Source organism: Chelonoidis abingdonii, chromosome 8, assembly GCF_003597395.2.
Source record: "Chelonoidis abingdonii isolate Lonesome George chromosome 8, CheloAbing_2.0, whole genome shotgun sequence".
Lineage (NCBI taxonomy): Eukaryota > Metazoa > Chordata > Testudines > Testudinidae > Chelonoidis > Chelonoidis abingdonii.
This window is the reverse complement of record NC_133776.1, coordinates 33,172,846-33,186,091: the sequence shown is the minus strand read 5'-3', so window position 1 is coordinate 33,186,091 and position 13,246 is coordinate 33,172,846. Positions and strand designations below refer to the sequence as shown.

At 39.8% G+C, this 13,246-nt stretch overlaps 1 protein-coding gene across 2 annotated transcripts in view; it reads right to left on the bottom strand.

The window, feature by feature from the left end:
- Window positions 1-7,982: 7,982 nt before the first annotated feature.
- Window positions 7,983-13,246, bottom strand: part of XRN1 (5'-3' exoribonuclease 1) — an 85,275-nt gene continuing 80,011 nt past the window's right edge. Inside the window, exons 42-43 of one of the 2 annotated variants that reach the window (XM_032765670.2) lie at window positions 12,411-12,571; window positions 7,983-11,960 (exon numbers count right to left, since the gene is read on the bottom strand). In XM_032765670.2, coding sequence (XP_032621561.1) covers window positions 11,664-11,960; window positions 12,411-12,571 — 458 coding nt within the window. In that variant the 3' untranslated portion in view covers window positions 7,983-11,663. The remainder of the gene's footprint in view (window positions 11,961-12,410; window positions 12,572-13,246) is intronic. The other variant, XM_032765671.2, reaches the window with a different exon arrangement.

Sequence of the window (13,246 nt, the reverse complement as noted above, 5' to 3'; positions counted from 1 at the left end):
ATACAAAAATTGGAGGAGTGGACGGGTCACCGATTTAGAGTGATCTGGATTGCTTGATAAGCTGGGCACAAGCAAACAATATGCATTTTAATACAGCTAAATGTAAATGTGTGCATCTAGGCAGTAGTGTAGCTAGGAGGGGAGCAGAGGGAGCGACTGCCCCCGCCCCCGAGCACATTCACCAAAAGTAGCACCTTTCCGCGCAGCCAGCACTGAGCTCTGGATCCAGGTTTTGTGTGCGGACGCTGGCTAGCTCTCGGGTCCACACCACCCTCCCACATCCCCAGCCTGGCTTGCTCTGTGGCTGCAAGCGGCGGCAGCTGGTTGCCTGGTTTCCTGGTGATGAGAAGGAGGAGGCTTCCGCCCGCCCACAGCTGCCTGGTTCGCTAAGCCGAGCCCCGCTTGGCACACTCTGCCCAGGCAGGGGTGGGCTCTGCCAGGAGGGGTAGGGGAGGCAGTGGAGCCCCCTGAGTGCAGCGGGGTGGGGCGCTGAGGAGCAACAGGCATGTGGAGGCAGCTCGCCACCGCTGCAGGTTGTTGAGGAACTGATGGAGACTGAGCTCTCAGGACTGGGGGAGGTCTGAAAGTAACTGCTCCTAATGGCCCCTCTCCTTTACACACACACACGTGTATAAGGAGTTAAAATTGGAAGTGCAGCTTTGTGAGGCCTGTATTTATAATTTTTTTCACTATTCAGAAAGAAATCTGTTTTCCACAAACTAGAAAAAAACAGTTGTGTAGGGGAGATGGAATTTTTTTGCTTTGAAAAAAAGTATTAAAGGTTTAATTTATGAAATACTGACAAGATTGATTAATATGGAAGGTAATGACTGACTTCTGCCTCATTGGCTCAGTTTCTTAAGAGTTTTTTAGATAACAATGAAAGAGAATTCAGTGTAGTTCAGAAAGATTGTTCATAAACATGATATGTTCTTGAACTAAAACTAAATCTGATCTAACAAAAAAATTCTCTTAACTTAATGTCTCCTAGAATGTTAGCATTTTAGGAAAAGAGTTTAAGCAATGCAATAATTCATTAACTCAGTAATAATATTGGCTTACAGACTCTGTCTGTACAAAGCTGTAAAAAGAATGTTAAAGACTTTTTTTGTTTTTAAAGAGAAATACTTTAATGCACTCTTTTATACACCAAGTGTACTCATTTCCTTGAGAATCAGAAGTGTGACTGACAGATACTGTGGATCAGATACAGGGCTGTATCTAAACTGTGCTTAGTGCAGCTTGTGAAGGAAAGAGGGGTAAAGGTGCTTCAAGGTGCCAGTTATGTCTCCTCAGTCTCACTGTTGACTAGCTGCAGACCCAGTGCTCAGAATTAATCAGTGTTCTCAGGGCTAGCATACTCTATACTAGTTTTCAATTGCCTGCTAAATGCTTCAGCCATGCCACCTTTTCACTTAGCTATATCCTAAATAGTGGTGACTGGGAAGGGAGGGGAGGGGAAGGAAGGAGGAGTGTAGCAGATGCTAATTTGAGGTGAATATTCTCTTGGTCAGATGCTACTGGGTTTATGGTGCTTTGTGCTATGTATTGGAGCAAAGTGGCTGATGAATAACCAGGAATCTGGTTAATAATTAGTCTCTAATTGATTTCTTCATTCTCTCTCTCTGAATTTCACTAATTCAAAACAGTAGTGTGCAAGTTGACTGGATAATGGCAATAGCATAATCTCTTGTTATAACATTGTAAACCCTACTAGCTGATTTTTATATTAAACACTTACTATACCTAATACAATAAATCCGACAGAAACAAAACTAGGAAAACTTTATTCTTTCAGTGTCTTATTTAAAGTTTTCCAATAATCTCTTGCTTCAGAATGCCTCATGCATCACCCATACTGTTTGCAATAGGATTCAACCTGTGGCTTGACTGGTGACTCTTTACTGCTTCCTGAAGAGCTGGGAACTCAATATTCATCTCAGGCTAGGTCTACACTTAAGTGGGGGAGATACGCAACTTCAGCTGTGTGAATAGCGTAGCTGAAGTTGGCGTATCTTAGGTCGATTTACCTGGCTATGAAGAAGGTGGCGAGTCGACTTTTGCCGCTCCCTTGTCAACTCCACTTCCTCCTCTCGCTGCAGTGGAGTTCCGGAGTCGACGGCAGAGCAATCGGGAATCAATTTTATCGCGTCTACATTAGATGTGATAAATCAATCCCCAATAGATCAATCACTACCCGCCAATCCAGCGGGTAGTGTAGACACACCCTCTGATAGATACTATATGCAGAAGCTCAACTCTGTATATATGGGGTGGGGGAAGATAATTATTGATCTTGTGCATATGTAATGGTGTTTGGTTTTTGTAAGACAAGGTATAATAATCACACTTCCAAATTGCAATGAACTGTGGAAAATATCCTGTTTGGTGTGAGAGATGTTACTTATACCTAGATGCACTTCCCTTCTCCACTCCCAGCCCTACGCATGCTGGCTTGGGAATATCACTGCTGTAGTCTCAGCATTTAAGAGAGCTTCACATGCACCACTTCTAGTATTACGATAAGTTAAAACAAACTACAGTACATTGGGACATTAATACTCTTATGACAGTGTTTGTATTAGCATATTAAAAGTAATAACACTTAACAGACCAGTATATCCAGGACATTATTAGCACACCTTTCCCCCCCCCCCCCGATACCTAGTAGTTGCACTGTTATCTCCCATAGCTACTTACATTGCAGCTTTTTTTGTTAAAACTAAATTGGGAAGAAAGACGACTGATTCAGAACTTGTTAATGGTTACTTTATTGCTAAAGGGTGTAGTGGGGTGTAGGCTTGGAGGGAGGAAGGTTTCTATGATGTAGGCAAGATCAGGTGTTTTATCCAAAACCAGAATATGAATGGTGCTGGTCTTCTTGGTGGCTGGCTGACCTTGAATTATTGTCAAAAATTAGAGGATGTACTGTTCGCCTTCCTCACATTTTGGTTGAGGATTCCATTGATAAAGGGATTGGCCTCAAATACCTGGTTGAAGGACTCTTCCATGGTGTAGTTTTCATCTTGGATGGCCCAGTCCTAATTATATTAAAGCATGTACTTTAGTCTTTATCTGTTGTAACTCTGTAGCTTTGTATGAAGGCAGGAGTAAAATAAAAGTAGCTGCAATAGTGCCACAGTTAACTAAAACTGAAAATTTACATAATTTAAATCAGACTCCTAATCTTAATTTTTGCTTAATAAATAAGTTCATAAGAAAACTGTTGGGAAACTGCTACAGTTTACTTAGAAAGTGCACTTCTCCTATATAGGTCATAAGGATCCTATCTGTCTGAATACTGTCTGTTCGTTCTTTCTTTAATCTGCAGAGTGACTGATGCTTTTCAGATATCAGTTGTGGGTACAGTGCCAGATCTGCAGCTTGGAGCAGGGCTGGGAGCTGAAGTCAGGGCCTCATCTGGGGGCAGAATTGTGGCCAGACCCTGGGTGGTACTCCCTCCTCGCCTCCCCTAGGAGCTGGCCCAGGCCCCAGTTCCCACCCTGTTATAAACAGATTGTTAAGGGTTAATGTCTTTTCACCGGGAAAGGGTTAACAAACAGGGAACTAAACACCTGACCAGAGGACCAATTGGGAAACAAGATATTTTCAAATCTCAAAGGAGGGAAGTTTTGGGTGTGGGTCCTTTGTTTTGTGTCAGTGGCTCTCTAGTCTCTGAGGGGATCACACTATCTCCAGGCTCTCTTAAGTTTTTTCTGTTCAAATAGTAAGTAAAAACAGGCGGTTTAGTTTTTTTTGTTTGTTTTACTCTATTTGCAATTGTGGATCTGGCTGGTTAACTTTTATATGTGTAGTTGCTGGGAATATTTTGATTTGTATTGGTACTGGTTTCTTTCTGTGTCTGTAAGCATAGGACCCTGTAATATTTACATCTTGAAGTTACAGAGATAATTCTTTACTTTTTCCTTTCTTTTATTAAAAGCTTTCTTTTTAGAGAACAATGACTGAATTTTTCTTGTTTCCCCTTGTTTTATCCGGGGATTGGGATAACTCACAGGATGGTGGGGGAGAACGGTAGGGGGAGCGATAGATATCTCTCTCTGTTCCTTGAATCTGTTCTGCATTTGTGAAGAGGACAGGACATGGCTTCTTGTTGGTAGTTCGATGATGAAGAGGTGAATCGTATTTCATCTCTCAGGGGTAGCCAGAATGAGGAAAGTCTGGGAGGGAGAAAAGGCTGGGAGAAGGTTTATTCTCCTTGTCTTAAAGACCCAGGAGTGTTCTTGGGGTCCAGGGACGGTTGGGAGTGTCAGAGTGCCCCAAAACACTATATTTTTGGGTGGTGGCAGTGCTATCAGATCTAAGCTGGTAATTAAGCTTAGAGGTTTCATGCAGGTACCCAAATTTTGGATACTAAGGTTCAGATTTGGGAAATATACCTTATGACACACACCCCCAAATGTTCCTTTACATCCCCATCCCACAGTTTGGGGACCACTTATAGCAGAGGTGGGCAGACTACAGCCCACAGGGCCGTCCTGCCTGGTCCCTGAGCACCCAGCCAGGGAGGCTAGCCCCTGGCCCCTCCCCTGCTGTCCCCGTCCCCCCCAGCCTCAGCACCAGCAGCATGGCTGGCTCTGGCATTAAGAGGGCAGGGGGTTCCGGAAGGCAGCTGGGGACAGGGAGCGTTTGCATGGGGCAGAGGATCTGAGTGGGGGCGGTCAGGGGATGAGGAACGGGGGCAAGGGTTGGATAGGTGTGGGAGTCCCAGGGGGCCTGTCAGGAGGTGGGGGGCAGATAGGGGTCAGGGCAGTCGGGACTGGGAGCAGGGGGGCCAGCTAGGGGTGGGGTCCCTGGGGGGCAGTTAGGGGCAGGGGGTTTCAGGAGGGGGCAGTCAGGGGACAAGGAGCAGAGACGGTTGGATGGGTCAAGAGTTCTGAGGGGGGTAATCAGAGGGCAGGACGGGGGAGATAGGGTGGGGAGGCACAGACTCCCTACCCAGCCCTCCATACAGTTTTGCAACCCCGATGTGGCCCTCATGCCAAAAAGTTTGCCCACCCCTGACTTATAGTAATAGACTCAGAGAGTTCAATGTATTTAGCTTAACAAGAAGGTTAAGGGGTGACTTAACTAGTCTGTAAGAATTTACATGGGGAACAAATATTTAATAATGAGCTCTTCAGTCTAGCAGAGAAAGTATAACACGATCCAATAGCTGGAAGTTGAAGCTAGACCTATTCAGACTGGAAATAAAATGTAAATTTTTAACAGAGTAATCAATCATTGTAATAATTTACCAATGGTCATGATGAATTCTCCATCGCTGATCATTTTTAAATCCAGAGTGGATGTTTTTCTAAAATATGTGCCCTAGGAATTATTTTGGGGAAGTTCTATGGCCTGTGTTACACAGGATGTCAGATGAGATGATCACAATGGTCCCTGCTGGTCTTGGAATCTATGCATTTATTTGTAAGTACCGAAGAATGTCCTCTCTCATTGCCGCAACCTCATCTTTGTCTTGGAGAAGCAAGCAATTCATTTTCCAAAAAAGTGATTTTTGGGATTCATCCCAGCTATCAAAAAGACTATTCCCAGCAGTGCACGAATGTTCTGCAACTCTTGTCTGGTTCATTAAGGATTCAGAGACTAAAATAAAATCTATTCTAGTATATAACTGAGGAAGGTGTGAATAAAATGTGTGATCTCTTTCCCCAGGTGCATTTCTGTCCAGCTGAGAGACTGAATTGTTAGCACAGAGAAATTGATGCTGCACCTGCTTCTTATATCCTATTCTTTAAAAAACCAGATCTGCCCCTGTGAGGAATTCATGTGCAACTGAAGTCTCCTTCAAGTATAACTTCCCCTTCTCTAAAGTGTTGCAGTTTTTTTTTTAAGAGAGAGTCATTAAAATTTGTTTTGCTTTTGATTGGGAACATACACTGAGGCTACTGTTATTAATAACCCAGCAATTGTGTCCTTCAATAAGACGAAACATCCCTCCTTATCCTTAAATTGATCTTTAATCTGAAAAAGTTCAAGTTTAGAAAATATTATGCCCACTCCTCTTTTCTTTTCTTTGGCTGAAGCAAAAAGAAAGTCTGCTGAAAACCGATTACCTTTCATGGTAATAATTTGCCCCGCCTGAGAAAATGAGTTTCTTGAAATAAAATAATGTGTTTTTTTTTGTTTTGTTTTTTTAAAGTTTGGCAGGTCTTTTTTTCCTTTTAGTGTCATTATTTAGCCCTTTGACATTCAAAGATTTACTTTAAAAGGAAGAACCACTGATAACTATTTCACTTTGCTGAAAAATTTGAAACTCTGATCCTTTAGCTGTTTGATGGCATGAAGCCTTGTGTGGTCATGTCTCTCTTGTTTCTAATTATGCTGCATTTGCGTGCCTGAATATGGCTTGGCTTTTAGCTGTAAACTTTTGTATTCCTTATAATAATTTCCCTCCACCTCCCCAGTTCCCTCTCCCCTCCTGCATTCCTTTAAATCCAAAAATATCAGAACAGCATATAAATCAGACCCCAAACAATTGTGCTTTTGCTGAAGCCCCAGGTCCTATACTCTCCCCATGTAATCCAAAGAAGGTATGTTCTCCATTTACGGTAATTTTCACCCTTAGGGTGAGATTACCATCTGATCATTTGAGTTACAAGGAAAGGATTTACACAGAACCCCTAAATGCTACTCCACTTCTCCTCTCTATTTTCTCCATTCTCCTTAATCACTCCTTCCTTAGTGTTCTTTATTGTCTCTACAGACTTATGATAACCCCAATTAAAGCGCACTTCACTCTATTTCCCTTCCAACATTAATGTAGCTACTTTACAACTGTTCATTTTTGGTGACTCCCAAGAACTGTCTTCTGGATGGGGGCTGCTTTAGCAGTAGATGAACTAGGCAGGTGCCTAAGGGAGGGCAGATTTTTGGGCAGCTGCCTAGGGTTGCAGATTCATCAGAGGCAGTGTGCAGCCATCTCCTGATCTACTTGCATTCATAAGCAGCAAAATGGAACTTAGGGATAGTTGGGCCCACTCCACACCCTTATGCGCTTGGGTTGGGACACCAGGACAGAGGCGCAGCTCCCATGGACACTAATGGCTAAACGAATTCAAACTTGATGCCGGGGCACATGTACTACAAATGATATACACATGGACAAAGCACTCAAAGGAGAGGATTCTCCCCCTCCCCCTGCAAAAGAAAAATGAAAAAAAATAATGCAGTTGCCTTTTAAGACTTTTAAAGTTTAAAATGTTTTAAAATATTGACGTTTGTGACTATCATTTTATGTAGCAACTTGTTATTTATTCAAAGAACAACTACATGTTTCTTTCTTTAAGGAGTTTACATGCATCTCAATTTGTACCTTCAGTGCATGTTCTGTCATTCTACTTTGTTCAAGGGTTTGTCTGACAGATGAGGGGAATATTACTACATTGGTCTGACTGGAAAACATCTGCAGAGCTCTCTGGTCCGAGTATGGGAAATGGCTTCATTTCAGAATGTCACACCACTGATATTTACTTTTCCATGTGCCTTATTGTCAAGAGATCATATGCTGTATTCCTTGGGAAAAAAAGCCTTTAACTTCTCCTTCTTGGCTGTTGGGCTCCTCATGGCCTTTCAGTCACCTCTAGGCTTTACCGGGTTACAACAGCTCATGTGGGGGCCCTGGTACTATGCTCTCCCACTACAGAATCAAGTATTATCTTTTGACTGCTGCTCTGAACTTGCAGCAGAAGCCCAAGCAATGTTAGCAGATCCTCAATAGCCAGTTGAAGGAGTTTCATCTATAACTGACTGGCAATAATCATTGAAAATTCATGCTTTGGTCTCCTAAATGACTGGTGGTGGGACATCAAGAAACTGCTCCTGTAAAATGGAAGCTTGCTGCTTTTTGGAATCAGAGCAATTGGGTTTTTAACAAGTTTAACCCAACTCTGACTTTGGATTAAGGGCAGGGTTGTTCCCAAATAACAGGCACTTGAATATAAAACACTTAAGATAAATAATGTTTCTAGTTTCAATATTTAATCCAAGCAGACGCAGACAACAAACAGGTTATAAAATTATTCTGTTGAATTAAAATTCTGTATAGCATTTAACTTATGAATAATTTTTATCCTTCAGTGTATCTTATGTTCATATTTTAAAATATGTTTGCACAGTCCTTTATGCAACTACATGCTAGAAATCTGCAGATGTACAATTTAACACTCAATAGGACAAAAAAATACATTCCATTTCCATTCATATGCAAATTGAAAACATTTCACTTGGCAGATAAACAATGAAAAGTTATTTAAAAAAAATCAAACTACAAAAATGCACACATAAAAGTCTTCCCTTCTGGATTTTTAATAAAATACTGCTCTGTATAAGATCTAATGAAAAATTCCAGTACTTACAAAATACTTTATGAGAAAAATGAATGTTTATACCTGTATGAATTAAACATAATTACAGAGTTGACATAGAATATAAAACAAAGGAGCTGAAATAATAGATGATACGGCTTAGGACAATGTACATATCACATGTAACAGAACATGTGAATGCTGAAGTAAGTTGATTGGGCACCAGGTAGTGGACATTACAAAATCCATAAATACAGATAAAATGGACACGAAGGGTAACTAGGAAATAGGGACTAATACGATACACAGCAGATACAGAATCAAATATTCAACTCATGTATAGAAATTTAGTATGGCAGTTTCAGTGGCACTGGGAAAAAATTCAGCTCCTGGTTTGAAAGAAGTAACTATTTAATGAGAAAACAAATGGTTTATTTATACTGGCATTGACAGTCTCCTTCACAAATCATTCTTTACATATCTGCATATCTGGCTATCTAGATACAAGAGGACGTTATAAACTATGTAATTCAGTATTTCAGCAGTGACTCTAGCACCCACACCCAGCATCTACTAGCCATGTAATCTTGGGGAAAAAACACTGAAAAACAAGGTTTTATGGAGATTAGAATCTCTTAGGAAGGTTTGTAGGTGTGCTCGCAGAACGTAATCCAGTTTTCTCCATAATGGAAGCTTCTCAAAAGATCGCGCCCTGGAGATCAAATAATAGTACAAGAGACTAGGAACTCAGGGTCTGGAAATCTAGTTAGGAGAAGCAACATTTTAAAAATATTTATGCCAGCATCAGTATCATGCCAACATAATCCCTAATGATGTTGATGAGGTACATTGTGAAGGTCAACTTAGTGGAATGTACCTTAAGACCCTCTAAAAGGCAAATCTCAAAAAATACGACAGAGTTAATATATTTTGATAGATGTTGCCACTGAGAAACAGGATTTTGAACCCTATATATCTAAATTAATTTAAACAAGAAATTGTTTCAATCAATGTAATAATTAAAGATCTTAAAATTCACACTGTGAAGAATGAACTCACATTGGAAAGCATTAGATTTAAGGAAAAGCAAACAACACAGCAGAATACAGATGAACCTTTGAGACTAAGTAGGAGCTAGCTGCTATTGAGAGACTCATTATCTCCTTAAAAAAAGTTGTACAAAAGTTAATCAGTGTAAACACCTGAAGGTTGCTATTCTAGCCTGGAGATGTGCAAGGATTTTGAATGACTAACAAGGCACGACATAAAAATAATCCTGAAACTACATGATTTCTGGAATCAGAGTTTAAATATACTGGATCCACATACAGAGTCTGTCATCTCTGCGGTATGGTCAATCCAGATTAACCAGGAAGAGTTTTATGATTATGTACAGACTACTATAAAAGGATTGGAGTATCAGAGGCCCAGAAGACAAGTATCTGGCCAAAAACGACTGAATAAAATTTCTGAGAGAACACACTGTCTATGGGAAAGATAGAAATAGCAATAGCTATCAAAGACCCCTGAAAGGCAGGACAGCAGAGAGGAGACAAAAACAGTTTTGGGAAAATGAATAAAAAAACCTTAGCAAGAGAAACATCTGTGAGATGAAACTGGACACTATAATAGGAAAGTGAAGCTATGTTACTATGGCAAAATAGCAAGACAAGAAACCGAGGAAAATTCTGCAAACTTACATGTGCTGCATGAAATCTGCTTAGAGACAATGTATTGAATCACTGATTAAAATCTGACATATCACTAATCCTTCTAGGGTTTTGAGGAAAAGTATTTTCACCAGGACAGACAAGAATAAGGTAAAAATGGTGGTGCAGACCCAGCCAACATCTACAGAGTGCGCCAAATGAGAAGAGACATCAGACCAAGTTTTGCTTTGGAGCCATACAATTTTCATTTATGATGAATGAGAATTGCATGGATCATAAGGTAGTACAGGGCCCTGTCAGTTTTTTTTCTTCTTTTAGATAGCCTAGATACATAAAGAATGAAGATATTACTAGTTAAAGTGATAATTTCCTCCAAAAAGGGAGATCAAGAATTTTTTGTCTGGATGTTATTAGGGAATAAGCTTAGAACTCTAATTCAAGATGACAATTTAGTGTGTCTTCTGCCACCATATATTAGGAAATTAAAATATCTATTAAAAGTCAGCTAACAAACAAAAAAATAGTAATTTAGAAAAGAGAACCTGCCAGATTCCAAACTTCACTCTATGGTGAAAACTGTAGATGGGAGAAATTGGCTCAAAGGATGGGCATGAGTTTGATTAACATGCTATATATACACAAATACCTTTGCACCCTACTCATTTTAAAATTTAGAAAAAGTCAGGATTTTTGTGGCTTTTGGAGTCCATGAAGAAGTGCATGTGGATGTGTAGTGGATATCTATGTTGGTTAACTAGTAAAGTGGAGTCAGATTTTAAAATGAATCATAACTAGCAACTTTATTAATATAATTTGAAGTGAGACCTTTTGTTTGCAAGTCAATTTGCAATTGCTATATTCTATAAGCCAGTGGTCTCTGTCAGCAACCCATCTTCTTTGCCATTTTGTAAAATTCATCCTGTAACAATAATTCTAGATATGTAATGATGTCTAACTTCTGAGAGTTTTAGAACTGCTACCATTTGGTATGAAACCTAGAAATGAATGTAGTGACAGCAAATCTGGAAGTGCCACCACAGTTAAGTTCTATTCCACTCCTTCAGATCAGAAGGACCTAGAGACCCAATAAATATGAAATTTACAGGTAAATAAAAGCCTTCTCTATTTTATAAAAAAGGAGTTAAAATACAAAAGACCGTATTAAGCAATATTCCGTGCCTGACTTATTACTGCCCCCATATCCTACCGCAAAAGCAAGACAATTCTGAATTAGGATTCCCACTCTAATATTATTGCTGCTCACCTGCTATAGAATGTAAGCCACTATTCAGAGACCTAGGCACCAATGGATCGTGTGGTGACCTTAATTCAGGATTTTCTGGCTTTTTTCAGTTTAAGTTAAGATCTTTAACCAAATTTTAACATAGTTTTTATAAGTATTTATCAACAGCCTGGAAAAGCCTAGCAACTGAAATGTCTTTCACTCTTTATTATACTTATTTTTTTTAAATAATGCTTTAAGATTTTTTAAAGGATATTATATAAACACTGGGATGAGGAAAAATAAAATCATACTTAAAATGGTTCATTTTTCTAAATAGCACTGATTTTTTTAAGGATATATATATCTCCTTAAAAATCCTAAATTTATATGAAAAACACTGGAGGAAGAGGAAAGATAAAATCAACCTAGCTACAGTATTTATTCTGAAGATTTTGGTGCACCAAAGTTGACAGCCAGTTTTCTTGTCTTTCGTTTGCTAGAAATGTTTGGTGTTGATTTGTTATGAAGAACGCCTGGAGTAGCTACGTTGTCTTGAAAAGAAACAGCAGACTGAACAGCTTGGGGAGATTTTAAAGGAGTTGAAGTATCTTGTTGAATGAGCTTGTTGGTTTCAGAATATATCAGCTGTTCATTTTTTAGTGGTCCAGCTTGAAGGGTGCCCTGGAATTCTTTGAACTCGAAATTCTTCTTGCTAGCAGCCCTTTTTTTAATTACCTTTAAATCAAATAAATATTATTAAAAGAATGTAGTCTCACAAAACTGCAAATATACCACTATAAAAATGCATATAGAACAGTTTAATAATTTTCTAAAATGAAACAATGTATCATAGGAGTGTCTTTGCATCCATCATGTCTCTACTATAAGATCACAGGATTGTCACCCTGAAGCCTAGAATATCTGTGGAGTCAGTGTGAAGAGATGGAAACAGCTACAAGCATGGTTGCGAGCTCTCTCTGTTCAGAATATCACCACGTCAAAACATCACTGGCATTCAGGGTCTGATACGGACAAGTTTTTAAGTTCTCGGCCATTTTCAACTTATGTATACACTTGACTTTACAAGTTACATCCATGTGATAGCATGGGCTTTCAGCACGTATATAAATACTTTTAACATTTTTTATAAAAATATGATCTCAAGACAATTCCTATCATGCTTACCTGTAAAGGAATAAACTGGTTGTGAGTACCAACTGGTACAGTTCCTGCAAGAGGCATGTTCCCAGGATATGAACTAGGATAGTAAGATTTGCCATGAATAGGCACTGGCGCTCTCCATGACATTGGACCAAACATGTGAGATGATGGAGGCATCATATTAGCTGTGAGAAACAACAAATAACCTTTAGTTTCTATTATTTCCTTTTAGGAAGGTGGGGAGTTCTCCAAACCCAGAGTATCTCAAGGATATTTTTTCACTTTGCTTCTTTCACCACAAAGGCCCTGTTTTACAACTGAGGACAGAATGCACTCTCTCTGGATCCAGTCAACAATGCAAAGACTGAGGAGAAGTGAGGGAGCAGTGTCTGCCTGGGGACCTTGAATCCTACACTATTACTAGTTGCCTAATTGCCGGTCACTATTGTCATAACCCTTCTTGCATTCTACAAAAATAGCAGAGCATTAATGGTACCATAGGAATTTTCAGCAGGCCTTCTTGGGTTGTTATATCACGACACTGCTTGGCAAAGGGTGGCAGGATTCCTATATAGTGTCTCAGGGAAGTACTGAAAAGACTCAGGAGAGCAGGTTCCAAAAAATATGACAAAGAGTGCCTTGATTTGCCAGTTCACAGATGATTGTTAGCTATAGGAGAAAATACTAGAAAACTGTTGAGACGATATGGAGGGGAAATCACAAAAGCAGAGCTTTCTGGCAGGTCTTAGAAGTAGATGCGTCTTCCCTCTTGCTGACCAGGACCAACAGTTCTAGACTGCTTCTCATTGTATTCAGGAGAAAAACCAATAGATAGCACATTGACATATGTCCTGAGAAGA